General features: G+C 42.0%; 1 protein-coding gene across 4 annotated transcripts in view; it reads left to right on the top strand.

Moving 5' to 3' along the window:
- Positions 1-14,035, top strand: part of RGS14 (regulator of G protein signaling 14) — a 90,783-nt gene that overhangs the window by 38,417 nt on the left and 38,331 nt on the right. For all 4 annotated transcript variants that reach the window (XM_075209192.1, XM_075209195.1, XM_075209191.1 and 1 more), the window contains 2 exons: positions 12,809-12,969; positions 13,638-13,730. In XM_075209192.1, the coding sequence (XP_075065293.1) occupies positions 12,809-12,969; positions 13,638-13,730 (254 nt within the window). The remainder of the gene's footprint in view (positions 1-12,808; positions 12,970-13,637; positions 13,731-14,035) is intronic.

The raw sequence follows: 14,035 nt of genomic DNA, 5'->3' as shown, positions 1-14,035 counted from the left end.
ATACTTTTGGATTTATAAATAACTCAAGACAATTTTCAAGACAAACTATACACACAGGAATGTCTGACGTATATCTCTGGAGCAATTGTATTGTTTTATAGCTGGACACATCTTAGATGCTTCCAACAAAATATACCCACTGAAATATTATTATCATTATTATTATTATGGTAGATTTGTAAGGTTCCACAGTGCTCCACAGCGCCGTGTAGTAGGGAAAATAGGACATACATAAAATAAGGACATACAAGGCGCTGGTCAGAAGCAGATCTAAGAGGGCGGCAAGGAGAGTATTTTGATATGAGATTTGAGATGTATAAAAGGGTGGTGTTGTTTAAGGCTTTGTATGTAAGGTTGAATATTGGATTGAATTGGATTCTGGAGGACACAGGGAGCCAGTGTAGGGATTTGCAAAGTGGAAGATCAGTCTTGCAGTAGCACTTAGAATGGATTGAAGTGTGAATATATGGGTGTCTGAAATGACAGATAGCAGGAAGTTGCAATAGTCAAGAGATGATAAGAGAATGGAATAAATAAATATGCTTTTTATTTGAAAATTTTCCCTCTAGCTTTGCACCCCCTGTTCATTTTGTTAATCAATTGTTTGCTAAAACTCTAGGGCTTCAGAGGCTCCTGTCTTTTCTCTCTCACTAAGCACAACAATTTGTTATGTGCTTTTTACATATTCAAGCTGCCCAGTGTAGCACAGAAGAGGAAGTAAGAGCCTATTCTAACCCCTTAAACCTTTTCCTCAAAGTTCCTAATGCTTATGTTTCAGCAGGGCCGGTGCTAGGGTCCTTGGCGCCCTAGGCACATTTTCAAAATTGGCGCCCCCCTCCCCGTGCCCCCGCCCCATTTTCAAAATCAGCGCCCCCCCCGTCTTTTCTTACCTTAACTTGCCTCCTCTCTGCTCCGTCTGCTCCCCTCTACTCACTGACACTGTCGGGCCGTGATGATGATGTCACGGCCCGACAGTCAGTGAGTGGAGGGGAGGAGATGGAGCAGAGAGGCGGCGGTGGTGATGATCAATAGTCCCTCCCCCCCTCCCTGTGGATGTATGTGAAGCTGTGCGGCGGCCGTGAAAGGTATGGTCAGCGGTCACCGCACAGTTTTAAAGAAATTTTTAATCTGTGGCGCCCTCCAGAGCCCGGCGCCCTAGGCAAGTGCCTAACCTTGCCTAATGGGAGCGCCGGGCCTGTGTTTCGGAGTTCAGAGATTGTAATATAAATATATACATTCTGTTGCCCGTCACTGAGTTACATGGTTAGTTATGGCTATGGCTATAGTTATGCCCTTGGATTTTATCTTAGGCTAGTCACCCTGAGGTGGCAGCTGAACTCATTCCGTAGTACAAATATTTATCGTGATTTGTGTAATATACATCATACAAGACAGCGAATCACTATTAGATCTACCAACAAGGCACTTATTTATTTAAAATTGTAGCAAGAACATTTGCATTTTTTGTATTTCCATATAGAGTACCAAAACCAAACTTTCTAAGACATATTTGCCTCATCATAGGCACACCTGCTATAATTGGTGTTGCTGATTAATACAGAGTTATTATCTATATATTATTATGGTGACCACTATGAAATGTTTATTACTTTGTTGTTTCCTATGTTGATGCCGGCTGCATTTCTTTTACAATAATGTTTTATAAATACTATAGTTTACAGAATGGGGGTTAATGTGATAATTGGTAACGGGATAATGACTGTAGTACAATGCTTTGGAGTTACACTTTTTTCACAGTACTGTGCTTCCAGTAGTTTTTATAGATCACCCTGAACATTGGCAAATATATGTGTATTTGTTCCGATTTTCCACTTTGAATAAGGGGAAATTGGGTAATGGTTCAATGGTAGAAAACACACAGTTGGGCTTTGACTCCAGTCTTCCTCCATTATCCTTACTTTACTGTATGGTCTGTATGGGTGATATTTATTGATAAGGGCTGGTTGCTGGGCTTCTCTACTCTGGGTGTGCTGGACTTAACGGACAAACATTGTTTTGTATTGCATTGCTCACCATAATGTTTTAATATCATTGTCATTCACAAGTACACCTGTGTGGAGGTGAAATCTTTTTGTTATATCCTGAATCAGCGATGCTGCTGTCTTATATGTTTCTGGACTACAAAACTGTACTTGTAAATTTAGACAATTGACTTGATCGATCATAGAGTACTTTAGACATATATTGTAGACATCACTATGGCTGAGTTGTAATCCCGCTTTGTTAGTTTATTAATATTACTACTACTATTATTATTATTATTAATAATAATAATAATAATAATAATAATAATAATAATAATAATACTTTATTACATGCATTAGTGTCAACCATATAAAAATGTAGAAGAAATATCAACAACAACTATATATTCTATATGTTCTTATTGAAAATCTCATTAATCAGTCCAGGACTCATGTCTTGGAGGTCGGTCCCGAAATATATATATTTAAAAACCAAGGACTCCTAATACACATAAAAATGTATCTAATCTATATTTAAATTACAGTATATAATTATACCATGTTGACTGAGATATGACATTTTCAGGGTTATCACCAATAATTATTCATAGAGAATGAGCAAATATATGTATTGACCGCAAGTGACTTGTCTGAATAAGGCCAAATTCTTACTAGCCATCTCGCAGCAACTTCTGCCTCTAAACACAGAGACTATTGTCTGAGATATTGTCCTGACAGTGTTTAGGAGATGAGATGTAACAAACAGGATCTTCTCAAATGTGAGAAATGACTCCACACATATTCTGCTCCCTGATTTCAGTGGGATATAGTGAGATTGTACTGTGTCCTGCATTTGTTTTCACAACTAGAATAGTGGATGGCATCTAGTATATTGGATCAATAGTAGAAACATGTTTCCAACATTTCTTATGTGTTTTGTGGGTTTCTGGTGTTATGTGCGTTTTGTCGCTAACCAATAACGATTGTCGAACCTCGATTTGTGTTTCCAAAGCACAAAGATTTATTCGCAATAAGTAGAATAATATGCTCAAGCGAAGTAATAGTAAATACAGCCGTTACTTATCGCAGGCGCTCTGGATCCAGTGCAGTCATTCAATCCTGAAGTCTGGGGACAAGATGTCTGCACTCTGGATCACAAGCTGCTGCTTATATACACAATCACATACAGTAATACAATGAAGATGGAATAGCTTGCATCTATTGGTCCAGGTCTCAGGAAGGTCCAAGGGGTCGTCATCATTGGCCAGTTCATACAAAGGAATCCAAAGGAGGGGGTCATCTCAGCAGGGGGTATGCTCTGCTCTTCCCGCCAAGATTCCTTAGTCTTAAATAGTTCATAATTCCCTATCATTCATAACTTGTGTATGCATTCTGCGATTCCCTCGCAGAATGAACCAAACAGTAGGATATGTGACAAGGTTCATTATGATACCACTCATGATGTTGTTCCTTCAACCCATTCCGTGTATTTCACTAATATGCATGTAACTCTGATATAACATATAAATACAACTATATTTCGACATAACTGACTATGTGTTGCAACTACCATTAATGTGTGCTATTTTATAAGTATGCGTGTTTGTGCGAATGTGTGGTAAAAGACCGATTACTGTTGCTGCCACGTGTAGTGGATGCGCACGCCTTTTCACGCCGTAGCGTGCCCTGGTATGCCGTAGCGTACCATACGCATCTTTTCAGACAAAGACAACCAAGTTTGCTAGACTTTAATTGAAATGACTTTATCCAATTTGCTGACTTCGACAGCTCCACCCTTTGATAGTGTAATAAACTATCACCCAATCACCGTTTCAAGCTCAGGATTATACAATACTTCTTCACAGACCATGATCTCGGTATCTGGTACCACCCTTTCAGTCTCTTTCTCAGTGTTACTCCTATGAGACCATTTTCCACACTTCAACACAGTAGGAACACATTTGACAACTAAACCAATTGCTAAGATGACACCCAGTATAAGGAGAAGGAGCTTACCTACACTCGCAATCATTTCCTGTACCCACTCCCCCAGACCGGAGAACCATTTTGCTGGGTTCAACCATGAGAACCAACCCGCCACCTTTTCCCCGACCTCATATAACGAAGAATTATGGCTCTTTCGAAATTCCCATTTCAGCTGCAAAATCTTCCGGTCTATAACCTCTTTAGGGTCATCCGTATTATTAGTAATGTACGTGCAACATTTGACACCGAACTGGGTGGCCAGTGTCACACAGTACCCACCAGTAATAGAGGTGAGATAATTAAGTACCAGTCTATGTTGCACCAACTCTTTCTTGTACGCTTGTAGCTCCCTTCCAGTATACCTGAAAGTGTCATCATACATCTCGGTGATATTATCTATTAATTTGGCTAGGTCTTGGATATATTTAAAGTTTAATTTTCCCCCGAGCGGTCCTGGTGAGATCTAGAGCAACCATAACTTGGAAACCAGCAGTTTCACTAATCAATTTTGTAGCTATGGGTTCCTCACCGGGAATCATATTTCTCTTGCCACGGTGTTCATACTGTGTGTGTATGTATGGTGGTGATGTAGTCTTGTGAATATCAACCATTTCTTCATGAGTAATAGTCATGATTTCAGGAACCAGTTTAGCTAGGAAACACAAGCCCTTGGAACTCGGAGTCACCCAGGAATAAGCTTTTCTCCCACAAACAAAATACACATCCTCAGGGAGAACATAAGGAACAGTATGCCCATGAATTATATCACACAGAGTTTTGATAAAACTACCCATGCCTAGTGTCTCCATCTGCTCTAGACACGTGTCGGCATTAATGACATTTTCACATTTATCTGTAGAGACTTTTCCAATGGATACCTTCTTATGTTTGGTTATACGCCCTAACTTGTGACTTCCATCAACATTCCTGCCTAGTAGTGACCTTGTGAGTCTTCCTCTAAAATGAGTGTGGCGAGCCATTGTCTGATCTGATAGGTCAGCCTCCCAATTCTCCAGGCGCTTTGCATGAGATATGTTTAGGCACAGCAAAGATCTGCCTATGGAGTATTGTGGAAGCGTCAGACTAGGGGACCTAGTGTTATTGTACCTCCCTTCTATGGGCCTCCCACCCCTCAATTCGAGTACTTCGGATATGTTTAGGGGGAATGGCACTAGTCCTATGTTATGCTGCCCTTGAGGCACGTGAGAGCACACCCAACACTCGGTTTGGTTTAGCACCTTACCCACCAGGGAGTGATAATCCTCCAAAGGATGCCCACCTATATTCAGAGTACTGGGGGACTGGCATCGTTGGATGCATCTCTCTTCAACTAGGGAGTCGCAGAACTTGCAGATACAATACTCATCAGACAATAGCCCCTCACACTGCCTCCGAGTTCCTGAGCTAGCAGACCTTTTCATAACCCCTGGACCAAGTTTGATAATGGGCTGTTCAGAGTATCCTATTAACTTTTCTTCGGCCTCCATTTTATCCGTATCACTCCCAGAACTCTCCTCCATCCTCCATCCTCCTTCACAAAAATAGAATGTCCTAGAAAAAGTAAAAACAAGGAAAATCCTGGAACAAAAGAAAAACAAAAACCGCCACTCCATCGCTGGAAAGATAGTTCTGAGGCAACGTCTCTGGTTCAGGTGTCTCAACTGCAGGCTTTAGGTCTCCCGGAACAGGCTCACAAGTGACAGTTCTATGTCGTCGGTCTGAGTTTTGTCTTGCACTTTCTCCGGATTATGGACTCTCCTGCAGTGGGTGGAATGGACCCAAGTGTCTCTCTCTGCAACCTTCAGTGATGTAGTACTGGTCAGCAGCACTTGGTACGGGCCTTCCCAACGGCCTGTTAAACAACCTGAACGTAAGAAATTGCGGATCATAACATAGTCTCCAGGTTCAACATCATGACAGTTCGTCTCTGGCATACCAGGTGACAGCATTTTTAGTTTTTGCTGTTGTTGTTTTAGCTGTCTACTCATTCTTATAAGATATTGTACAGTCACTTCATTATTACACTTTAAGTCGTCTTGTGGACTCACGATCAAATGAGGTTGTCGTCCGAACAGTATCTCAAAGGGGGACAGATTAAGAGGAGGTCTAGGAGTGGTTCGAATGCTATGGAGGACCAACGGCAAAGCCTCAGGCCATGCCAACCCAGTTTCAGCCATTATCTTACCCAGTTTGTTCTTGATAGTACCGTTTACTCTCTCCACCTTACCACTGGCTTGTGGTCGGTAAGGGGTGTGAAGTTTGCTACTGATTCCCATGAGTTTACACATATTTTGGAAGATATCACCAGTAAAATGGGTACCCCTATCACTTTCAATGATTCTAGGGATACCGAACCTACACACAAAGTCTTGTACAATTTTCTTTGCCGTGACCACAGCAGTATTAGTGGCTGCCAGATATGCTTCTACCCAACCGGAAAACACATTAATACATACTAACACATACTTTAGATTCCTGCACAGTGGTAATTGCATATAGTCAATTTGTATTACCTGAAAAGGTCCGTCTGTAGGAGGGATGTGGGATGGCTCAGTTGGAATAGTTTTCCCAACATTTTTCCTCAAACAAGTAAGACATGACATTGCTTTCTTACCAGCTTGAGAGGAAAATCCGGGAGCACACCAGTATGCTCTCACCAGTTTGCACATACCTTCTTTACCCAGGTGAGTCAGGCCGTGTGCTGCTTCAGCCAGGCTTGGATAGTATGTTCGGGGAGCTACAGGCTTACCTTGTCCATCCTGAGGACTCTTGACCACATCCCTTCGCCTTCCAGACCGCCTTTTCCTGCAGGGAACACAAATCTTGCATTTCAATTAATTTCAGCATGTCTAATGTCTGAAAAACCATCATAGTCTCGGTCGATACAGTCATAGGTTGCCCTGCCGCTTCGTCTGCCCTGTTGTTGCCCAGTGACACTGGGTCTTCTTCAAAGGTATGGGCTTTGCACTTTATAACGGCTACTGTTCTGGGTAACTGTATCGCTGTCAGAAGTCCTTTTTTGTGTTGTGAGTGTGCCACTGGTGTACCTGCTGCTGTCGTAAAGTTTCTAAGACGCCAAAGGGCCCCAAAATCGTGCACTACCCCGAAGGCGTACCTAGAGTCAGTATATATATTGGCTGATTTACCCTCTGCCAATTCACACGCTCTCCTTAGTGCTACTAGTTCCGCCACCTGGGCTGAGTGAGGTGGGCCAAGGGGTTCAGCTTCTACCACATCCTGATCGTCTACAACAGCGTAACCAGTACATAGCTCTCCTGTCTCTGTCTGTCTATGGCAACTTCCGTCTGTATAAAACGTAAAATCTACATTTTCTAAGGGGGTGTCACGTATGTCGGGCCTTGCAGTAAAGGTCTGATTCAGGTGTTCCATACAGTCATGCGTGTCAGTATTCTTGCCTAACTCATCATCAACCAGGGTCTCCTCACCTCCCACCCTTTGTGTCTCTAGAGACACATACGGAAGGTATGTAGCTGGATTTAAGGTGTTACATCGTTTGATGGTGATGTTTGAGGGTGCCATCAGGGCTAGTTCCCATTTTGTGAATCTAGCTGAAGAAACATGTCTGGTTTGGGCTGAATTTAACAGAGCTGATACAGCATGGGGTGTATAGATGGTTGAATTATGTCCTAATACTACATCCTCGCTCTTACTTACTACAAGGGCCGTTGCTGCTACACTTCTGAGACATGTTGGGAGTGATCTTGCCACATTGTCTAATTGTGCACTGTAGTATGCTACCGGTCCGCTAGCGTCACCATGTTTCTGTGCGAGGACACCTGCTGCACAGCCATCAGCTTCTGTACAAAATAGCTCAAAAGGCTTTTCATAATCAGGTATTCCCAATGCAGGTGCTCTTGTCAGACTATCTTTAAGATTAAAGAACGCTTGCTCTGACTCTTCTGTGTGTACAACACGTTCTGGTTTTGAGGAAGAGACTAGCTCCTGCAATGGTAATGCCAGAATAGAAAAACCTGGGATCCAGGATCTACAGTATCCACACATCCCCAAGAAAGTACGAATCTGCTTCTGGCTCTGCGGCAGAGTCATGTGTTGTATGGCCTCAATTCTGTCGGTTGTCAGGTGTCTTAGCCCCTTAGTGAGGCAATGTCCTAAGTATTTGACCTTAGTCTGACATGGCTGTAATTTATCCTTTGCCACTTTGTGCCCTGTTTGTGAAAGATGAAGCAACAACAATTTAGTATCATGCAAACATGACATAAAAGAATCAGAGCACAACAACAAATCGTCCACATATTGAATTAGAACAGACCCATTGTGGGGTTGAAAGGATTGCAAACAGTCATGTAAGGCTTGGGAGAAAATACTGGGGCTGTCAATGAACCCCTGGGGTAGTCTGGTCCATGTATATTGCACTCCCCTGTAGGAGAATGCAAAAAGGTATTGGCAGTCAGGGTGAAGAGGGACTGAGAAGAAAGCAGAACATAGATCAATGACAGTAAAATGACTGGCAGACGGTGGAATCTGCATGAGGATGACGCTGGATTTGGCACTACGGGGAATTGGCTCTCAACAACTTTGTTAATTCCCCTTAAGTCCTGGACTAATCTATAGCCCCTCCCCCCACTCTTCTTCACAGGGAAGATGGGACTATTTGCTGTACTGGCTGTACGGATTAAAATCCCTTGTTGTATCAGCCTCTCAATAACAGGATATACCCCTAGTTCCACCTCTGGTTTTAATGGATACTGTGGGATTTTTGGAGCTATCCTACCACTTTTTAGATTGCCATGACAGGGGCTTCGTTTACCATCAGTCCAGTGTCCTGTCCATCTCTGGTCCATAGGGAACCTGGTATTTCCAGCAACATCCCCTTTACTTGAGATGGACTTTGTTCTATAACAGGAGAGTGTAACATTAACCTTTGAGAGGTGTCCAATATATCCTGTACCTCATGTGCAACCTTCTCGGGTATATCTAGGAACACACCATCTGAAGTACAGTATATGACACATCCCATTTTACATAACAAGTCTCTCCCTAGCAAGTTAGTAGGAGCCGCTGCAGCTAAGAGGAACGAATGCTTAGTATGCAGAGGGCTTATAGTAACTTCAGCGGGTTTAGTTAGAGGATAATGTAACACTTTTCCCTTTACCCCCATAGCTGGAATGGTTTTACTGGTCACCTGTAGATTGAAAGGAGAGGTTATCACAGATCGGGCCGCCCCTGTATCTACAAGAAAAGTTTGTTTCCTACCAGCTATGTCAACTATCATTGTTGGTTCTTCACTCTGACTCTCAGTTAACCTCACTGGTTGTAGACTATAGGTATGACCTGACCCCTAGCGCTGACTATTGATTTCCCGCGCAGCATTTGCTGCCGTAATATGCGCGGGTAGATGTGAGTCTTCTAGTCTATGTGAATCCCTCCTTGGAGGATATCTATGTGACCCACCCCTCTGTGTATTGAGTCTTTCCTTTTTACAATCTCTCATGTAATGTCCTTCCTTGTTACAGTTGAAACACCTGATCACTTTAGGTTTCTTGTTATATGGGTTGTATGCTGGTGGTCGTGTATGCACCCTTTCTAGAGCCTGTATACTTACCGTCATTAACCTATCACTTTTCTCCTCCCTTTTTCTAAAAAGGTTTTTGTCATGCTCCACAGCAGACTCCCTAAGAGAGTCTACCGTGACGCCTCTCCAATTAGGTAATGTGGTTTGTACTCTCGTCTTTAAATTTTCTCTAAGGCCATCCATCAGTACCCCTACAGCTACCTCTCTGTGATGTGGGTCCTCACTTATGTTGGATATCCCAGTAAACCGTGTTATCGCAGCTATAGCTCTAGTGAAGTAATCTGCTGCTGTTTCACTATCCTTTTGTTTAATGGTGAAAATCTTACTCCAATTTACTACTACTGGAAAATAGATGGCTAAGTGTTTGACAATCTGTTCTATATTCTTTTGGTTAATCTCATCAGTCAAGGTGTCATCTTCCTCCAACAAACAATCTTCAATTTTTGTATGTTAGTATTGGGAGGAAGACACGCCCTCAACACTACACGCCAATCCTTATTGGTTGGTTCGTGGGCATTCCCTAAGTCTTTAACAAATTTCTGACACTTAGCCAACTCTTTTCTAGGGTCTGGGAATTCAGTCATAATGGAACGTAATTCTGATCTAGTCCAGGGACAATGCATTGTAACATTTCTTAAAGGAACTACACCATCCTTATCCGGTTTCCCATTGGGAACTGATATTGTGCGGACTGGGAATGCACCCTCTGGTACACTGACTTCAGGGGACACTACAGGATTTGCTGGTTCTAGATTTAGAACGCTCTCACTCCTAGTGATCACGCTACTCTCACCTATCTCAGCCATTTTCTCATACTTGCGCTGAGCCTCTAGTACACTAACAGCATGGGCAATGGCCGAAATCACAGTGGGTTCATCTTCATTTTCAGATACACTTGATTGAAACTGGTTTAAAACAGGATACAACTTAGCAATTTTTCTATTTTATCCCTCCCGCCACATAAGGTGGCGGGGGCGCGCTTGCGCTGAGTTCGCCACGCTTCGCAACGGTTACATCCGCCTTGCGCGCGCTTTTCATCACGCCTACTTCCGGTTTGCATTCGCTGCTCTGCCACGTGTTACCTTCCATTTGCCACAATTTTAAACAATCATTATGTTTATTCCTCACTTTCGTTGAGGTAATCAACCATACTTTATCTTTTACAGTATTTAGTACCTCTGCATTAAAACTTCCTATTGTTGGGAAAGGGCTATCACAAGTTTTGGTCATCTCGACCCACGTGTCACAATACACAGTTGCGTATGCACCATATTTCTTACACATGAGAAACCTAGCTGAACCAATAGGGCCTTCCTTAGGCAGTACACTGGCCATCTCTAGCGTATGCTTAGCACCCATGTTGAACAATATACCAACTTTGTTGCTACAATCACAGCTAGAGATCTCTAATGCTCGGTGAACGTATTTCCTTTAGCCGCGTTCACTCGCTTTTCTCGCACCCGGCGAGGATCCCTAATACAGAAATATCACTGTGGGCCCCAAGGGCTATCAGCTCCTCGATACCCTGGCTCAACCACAAAATCTGCTGAGTTTATTATAACTGGGAGAACAAAGTCAATACAATCAACCAGCCTTTCCAATATAATTCCTCCTAGCTGCTTCACCAATCCGCACTCAAGATGCGGTTAGATCGCACTGCCTACCAATACTAATTATTAGCAAACCTTGCGATCTCTTGGTAGCGCTTTTGCGAAAAACACGTTTTCGCATTCAGTATACCTGCCCTGTATACCGTCCTTCAGTTGGGCAATCCGCCTCGTCAGACAGCAACTGAGTACAATGAATAATGAACAGTGTATCTACGTTACAACATCACACACTATACACCTTTTCTGCGCAGAAAATCAAAAGTTCCCAACAACAGTAATAATATCTCAGAGGCTTTCACAAGTAATTATACTATGCACATATAATAACTATCAAAACGATTGTTTAACCACGTGGCAAGTCTACCGGAAGTTCGCGTACGCACAGCAGGAAATACACATACGCTAAGCAATGCAATACAGTTAAAACGCACAATGACAGAAAAAAAGAAATAGTTTTCTCTTTTGTCCCTAGGTTCTAGTTAGCGTGCCCTAGATAATGCAAAACGGACATTCGGTTTCGCAACACAGAGTAAAATTCAGGTTTTGAACACCATGCGTTCTTACCCGTTTATGACGCGTCTCCACCCTTTGTTGAGGAACCGAAATCCGTTGGTCTTGCGTATCATCGGCAACGAAACCTCCAAAGCTCACGAGCCCCCAAATTGTTATGTGCGTATTGTCGCTAACCAATAACGATTGTCGAACCTCGATTTGTGTTTCCAAAGCACAAAGATTTATTCGCAATAAGTAGAATAATATGCTCAAGCGAAGTAATAGTAAATACAGCCGTTACTTATCGCAGGCGCTCTGGATCCAGTGCAGTCATTCAATCCTGAAGTCTGGGGACAAGATGTCTGCACTCTGGATCACAAGCTGCTGCTTATATACACAATCACATACAGTAATACAATGAAGATGGAATAGCTTGCATCTATTGGTCCAGGTCTCAGGAAGGTCCAAGGGGTCGTCATCATTGGCCAGTTCATACAAAGGAATCCAAAGGAGGGGGTCATCTCTGCAGGGGGTATGCTCTGCTCTTCCCGCCAAGATTCCTTAGTCTTAAGTAGTTCATAATTCCCTATCATTCATAACTTGTGTATGCATTCTGCGATTCCCTCGCAGAATGAACCAAACAGTAGGATATGTGACAAGGTTCAGTATGATACCACTCATGATGTTATTCCTTCAACCCATTCCGTGTATTTCACTAATATGCATGTAACTCTGATATAACATATAAATACTACTATATTTCGACATAACTGACTATGTGTTGCAACTACCATTAATGTGTACTATTTTATAAGTATGCGTGTTTGTGCGAATGTATGGTAAAAGACCGATTACTGTTGCTGCCACGTGTAGTGGATGCGTACGCCCTTTCACGCCGTAGCGTGCCCTGGTACGCCATAGCGTACCATACGCATCTTTTCAGACAAAGACAACCAAGTTTGCTAGACTTTAATTGAAATGACTTTATCCAATTTGCTGACTTCGACACTGGAAATTTGCTTTACTGCACAGCCAGAAGCGTGAAGGTAAGTAGACAATCATACCTTTGTCTCATTAGTAATGTTATGCAATGTTGAAAAGTGATTACTTCTACTGAGTGCAAATAAATACGAGCATAACTGTACTATTTGTCTTCTGATACATTACAATTTGTTTTGTAGAATTGAATAGTACTGATTTCGATGGACGGGGCAGTGATCAGAGTCTAAACAGCTTGCCCAGTGTTCAGAGTGCTGGACTTTCATCAGAGCGGTCGGTGGCCAGTTGGGCAGTATCATTTGAAAGACTTCTCAAAGACAATCTTGGAATTGAGTATTTTACGGTAGGATTCAACATTAAGAAGCAACACCCAATGACTTGGAAAGGAGATAAATGTTTAACGTTTACTAAAGTCTTTCAAATTGTTTATGTATCCACATGTGTGCAGTTGTGTTGTCTGTGTAAAAGTGTCTGTAAATGTGTCATGTACAGTTTGTTTGTATGTATATGATACTGTATGTGTATAAGCGCGGAAGTGATTACTTTATGATTGTTCACTTATCTACTCTTGTGTTCCATGTGTTTGTATTACTCTGTTTTCCTGACAGTTTTGTACAATGCAATTAAAAGAAATAGTACTGGATGGGTGTGAATTTAACAATGGTCCTTGTTGGGAGACAGTATATCCCAATAATAGACCATGCACTGGAACACCCAAGTAAATCTTGGCTTCTTGACATCTCTCAATTAAATGTTAGTTTATATGTGAATATAGGAGGACAAAGAACTACCTATAGTATATATATATTTATAATAAATATGGAATTATGAGTTGAATTACATACAATTGATCTTGGGAACAGGGGGGCATGTGTCCCATGAGCTGATAGTTGGACATAAATGTCCTCATGTGAATTTAATGTTTGTAAGTTGCACAATACATGATTAGTTGGGTTCCTTTTAGGCAGGTTCTTGCCAAGTGTTCTCATCCAAATTTCTCTCTTGCTGTAGGAATTTCTAAAGAAAGAATATAGTGCTGAGAATATATATTTTTGGAAATCGTGTGAAAAGTTCCAGTCCATTTCACCAGAGGATACTGAGCAGGTAAGTGAGATAAGAGAAATATAAATTTAAATAACCAGGCTATTAGCTTGAGTATATGCTTATTGACAGGTGTATCTGCGTGTCTCTGCAGATTAGCATAATTTGCCATTATGCAAACAAACTTTTACTGTACTTGGTCTGCACATCCGTTTCCTCCCCAATTAGGCCTCTCCAGTCATTAGATGAGTCAGATGCTTACCAGCATTGCATACAGATGTATATGTACGCTAATTTGTGTGGGTATGCGCAGTGCAAAATAAAGTATTTTATGGGAATCAAATGGGCTTTCACCCAACTTAGCATTA

This window comes from Mixophyes fleayi, chromosome 4 (assembly GCF_038048845.1).
Source record: "Mixophyes fleayi isolate aMixFle1 chromosome 4, aMixFle1.hap1, whole genome shotgun sequence".
NCBI classification, from domain to species: Eukaryota; Metazoa; Chordata; class Amphibia; order Anura; family Limnodynastidae; genus Mixophyes; species Mixophyes fleayi.
The sequence above is the reverse complement of the archived record's forward strand: the minus strand, read 5'-3'. Positions and strand labels throughout refer to the sequence as shown.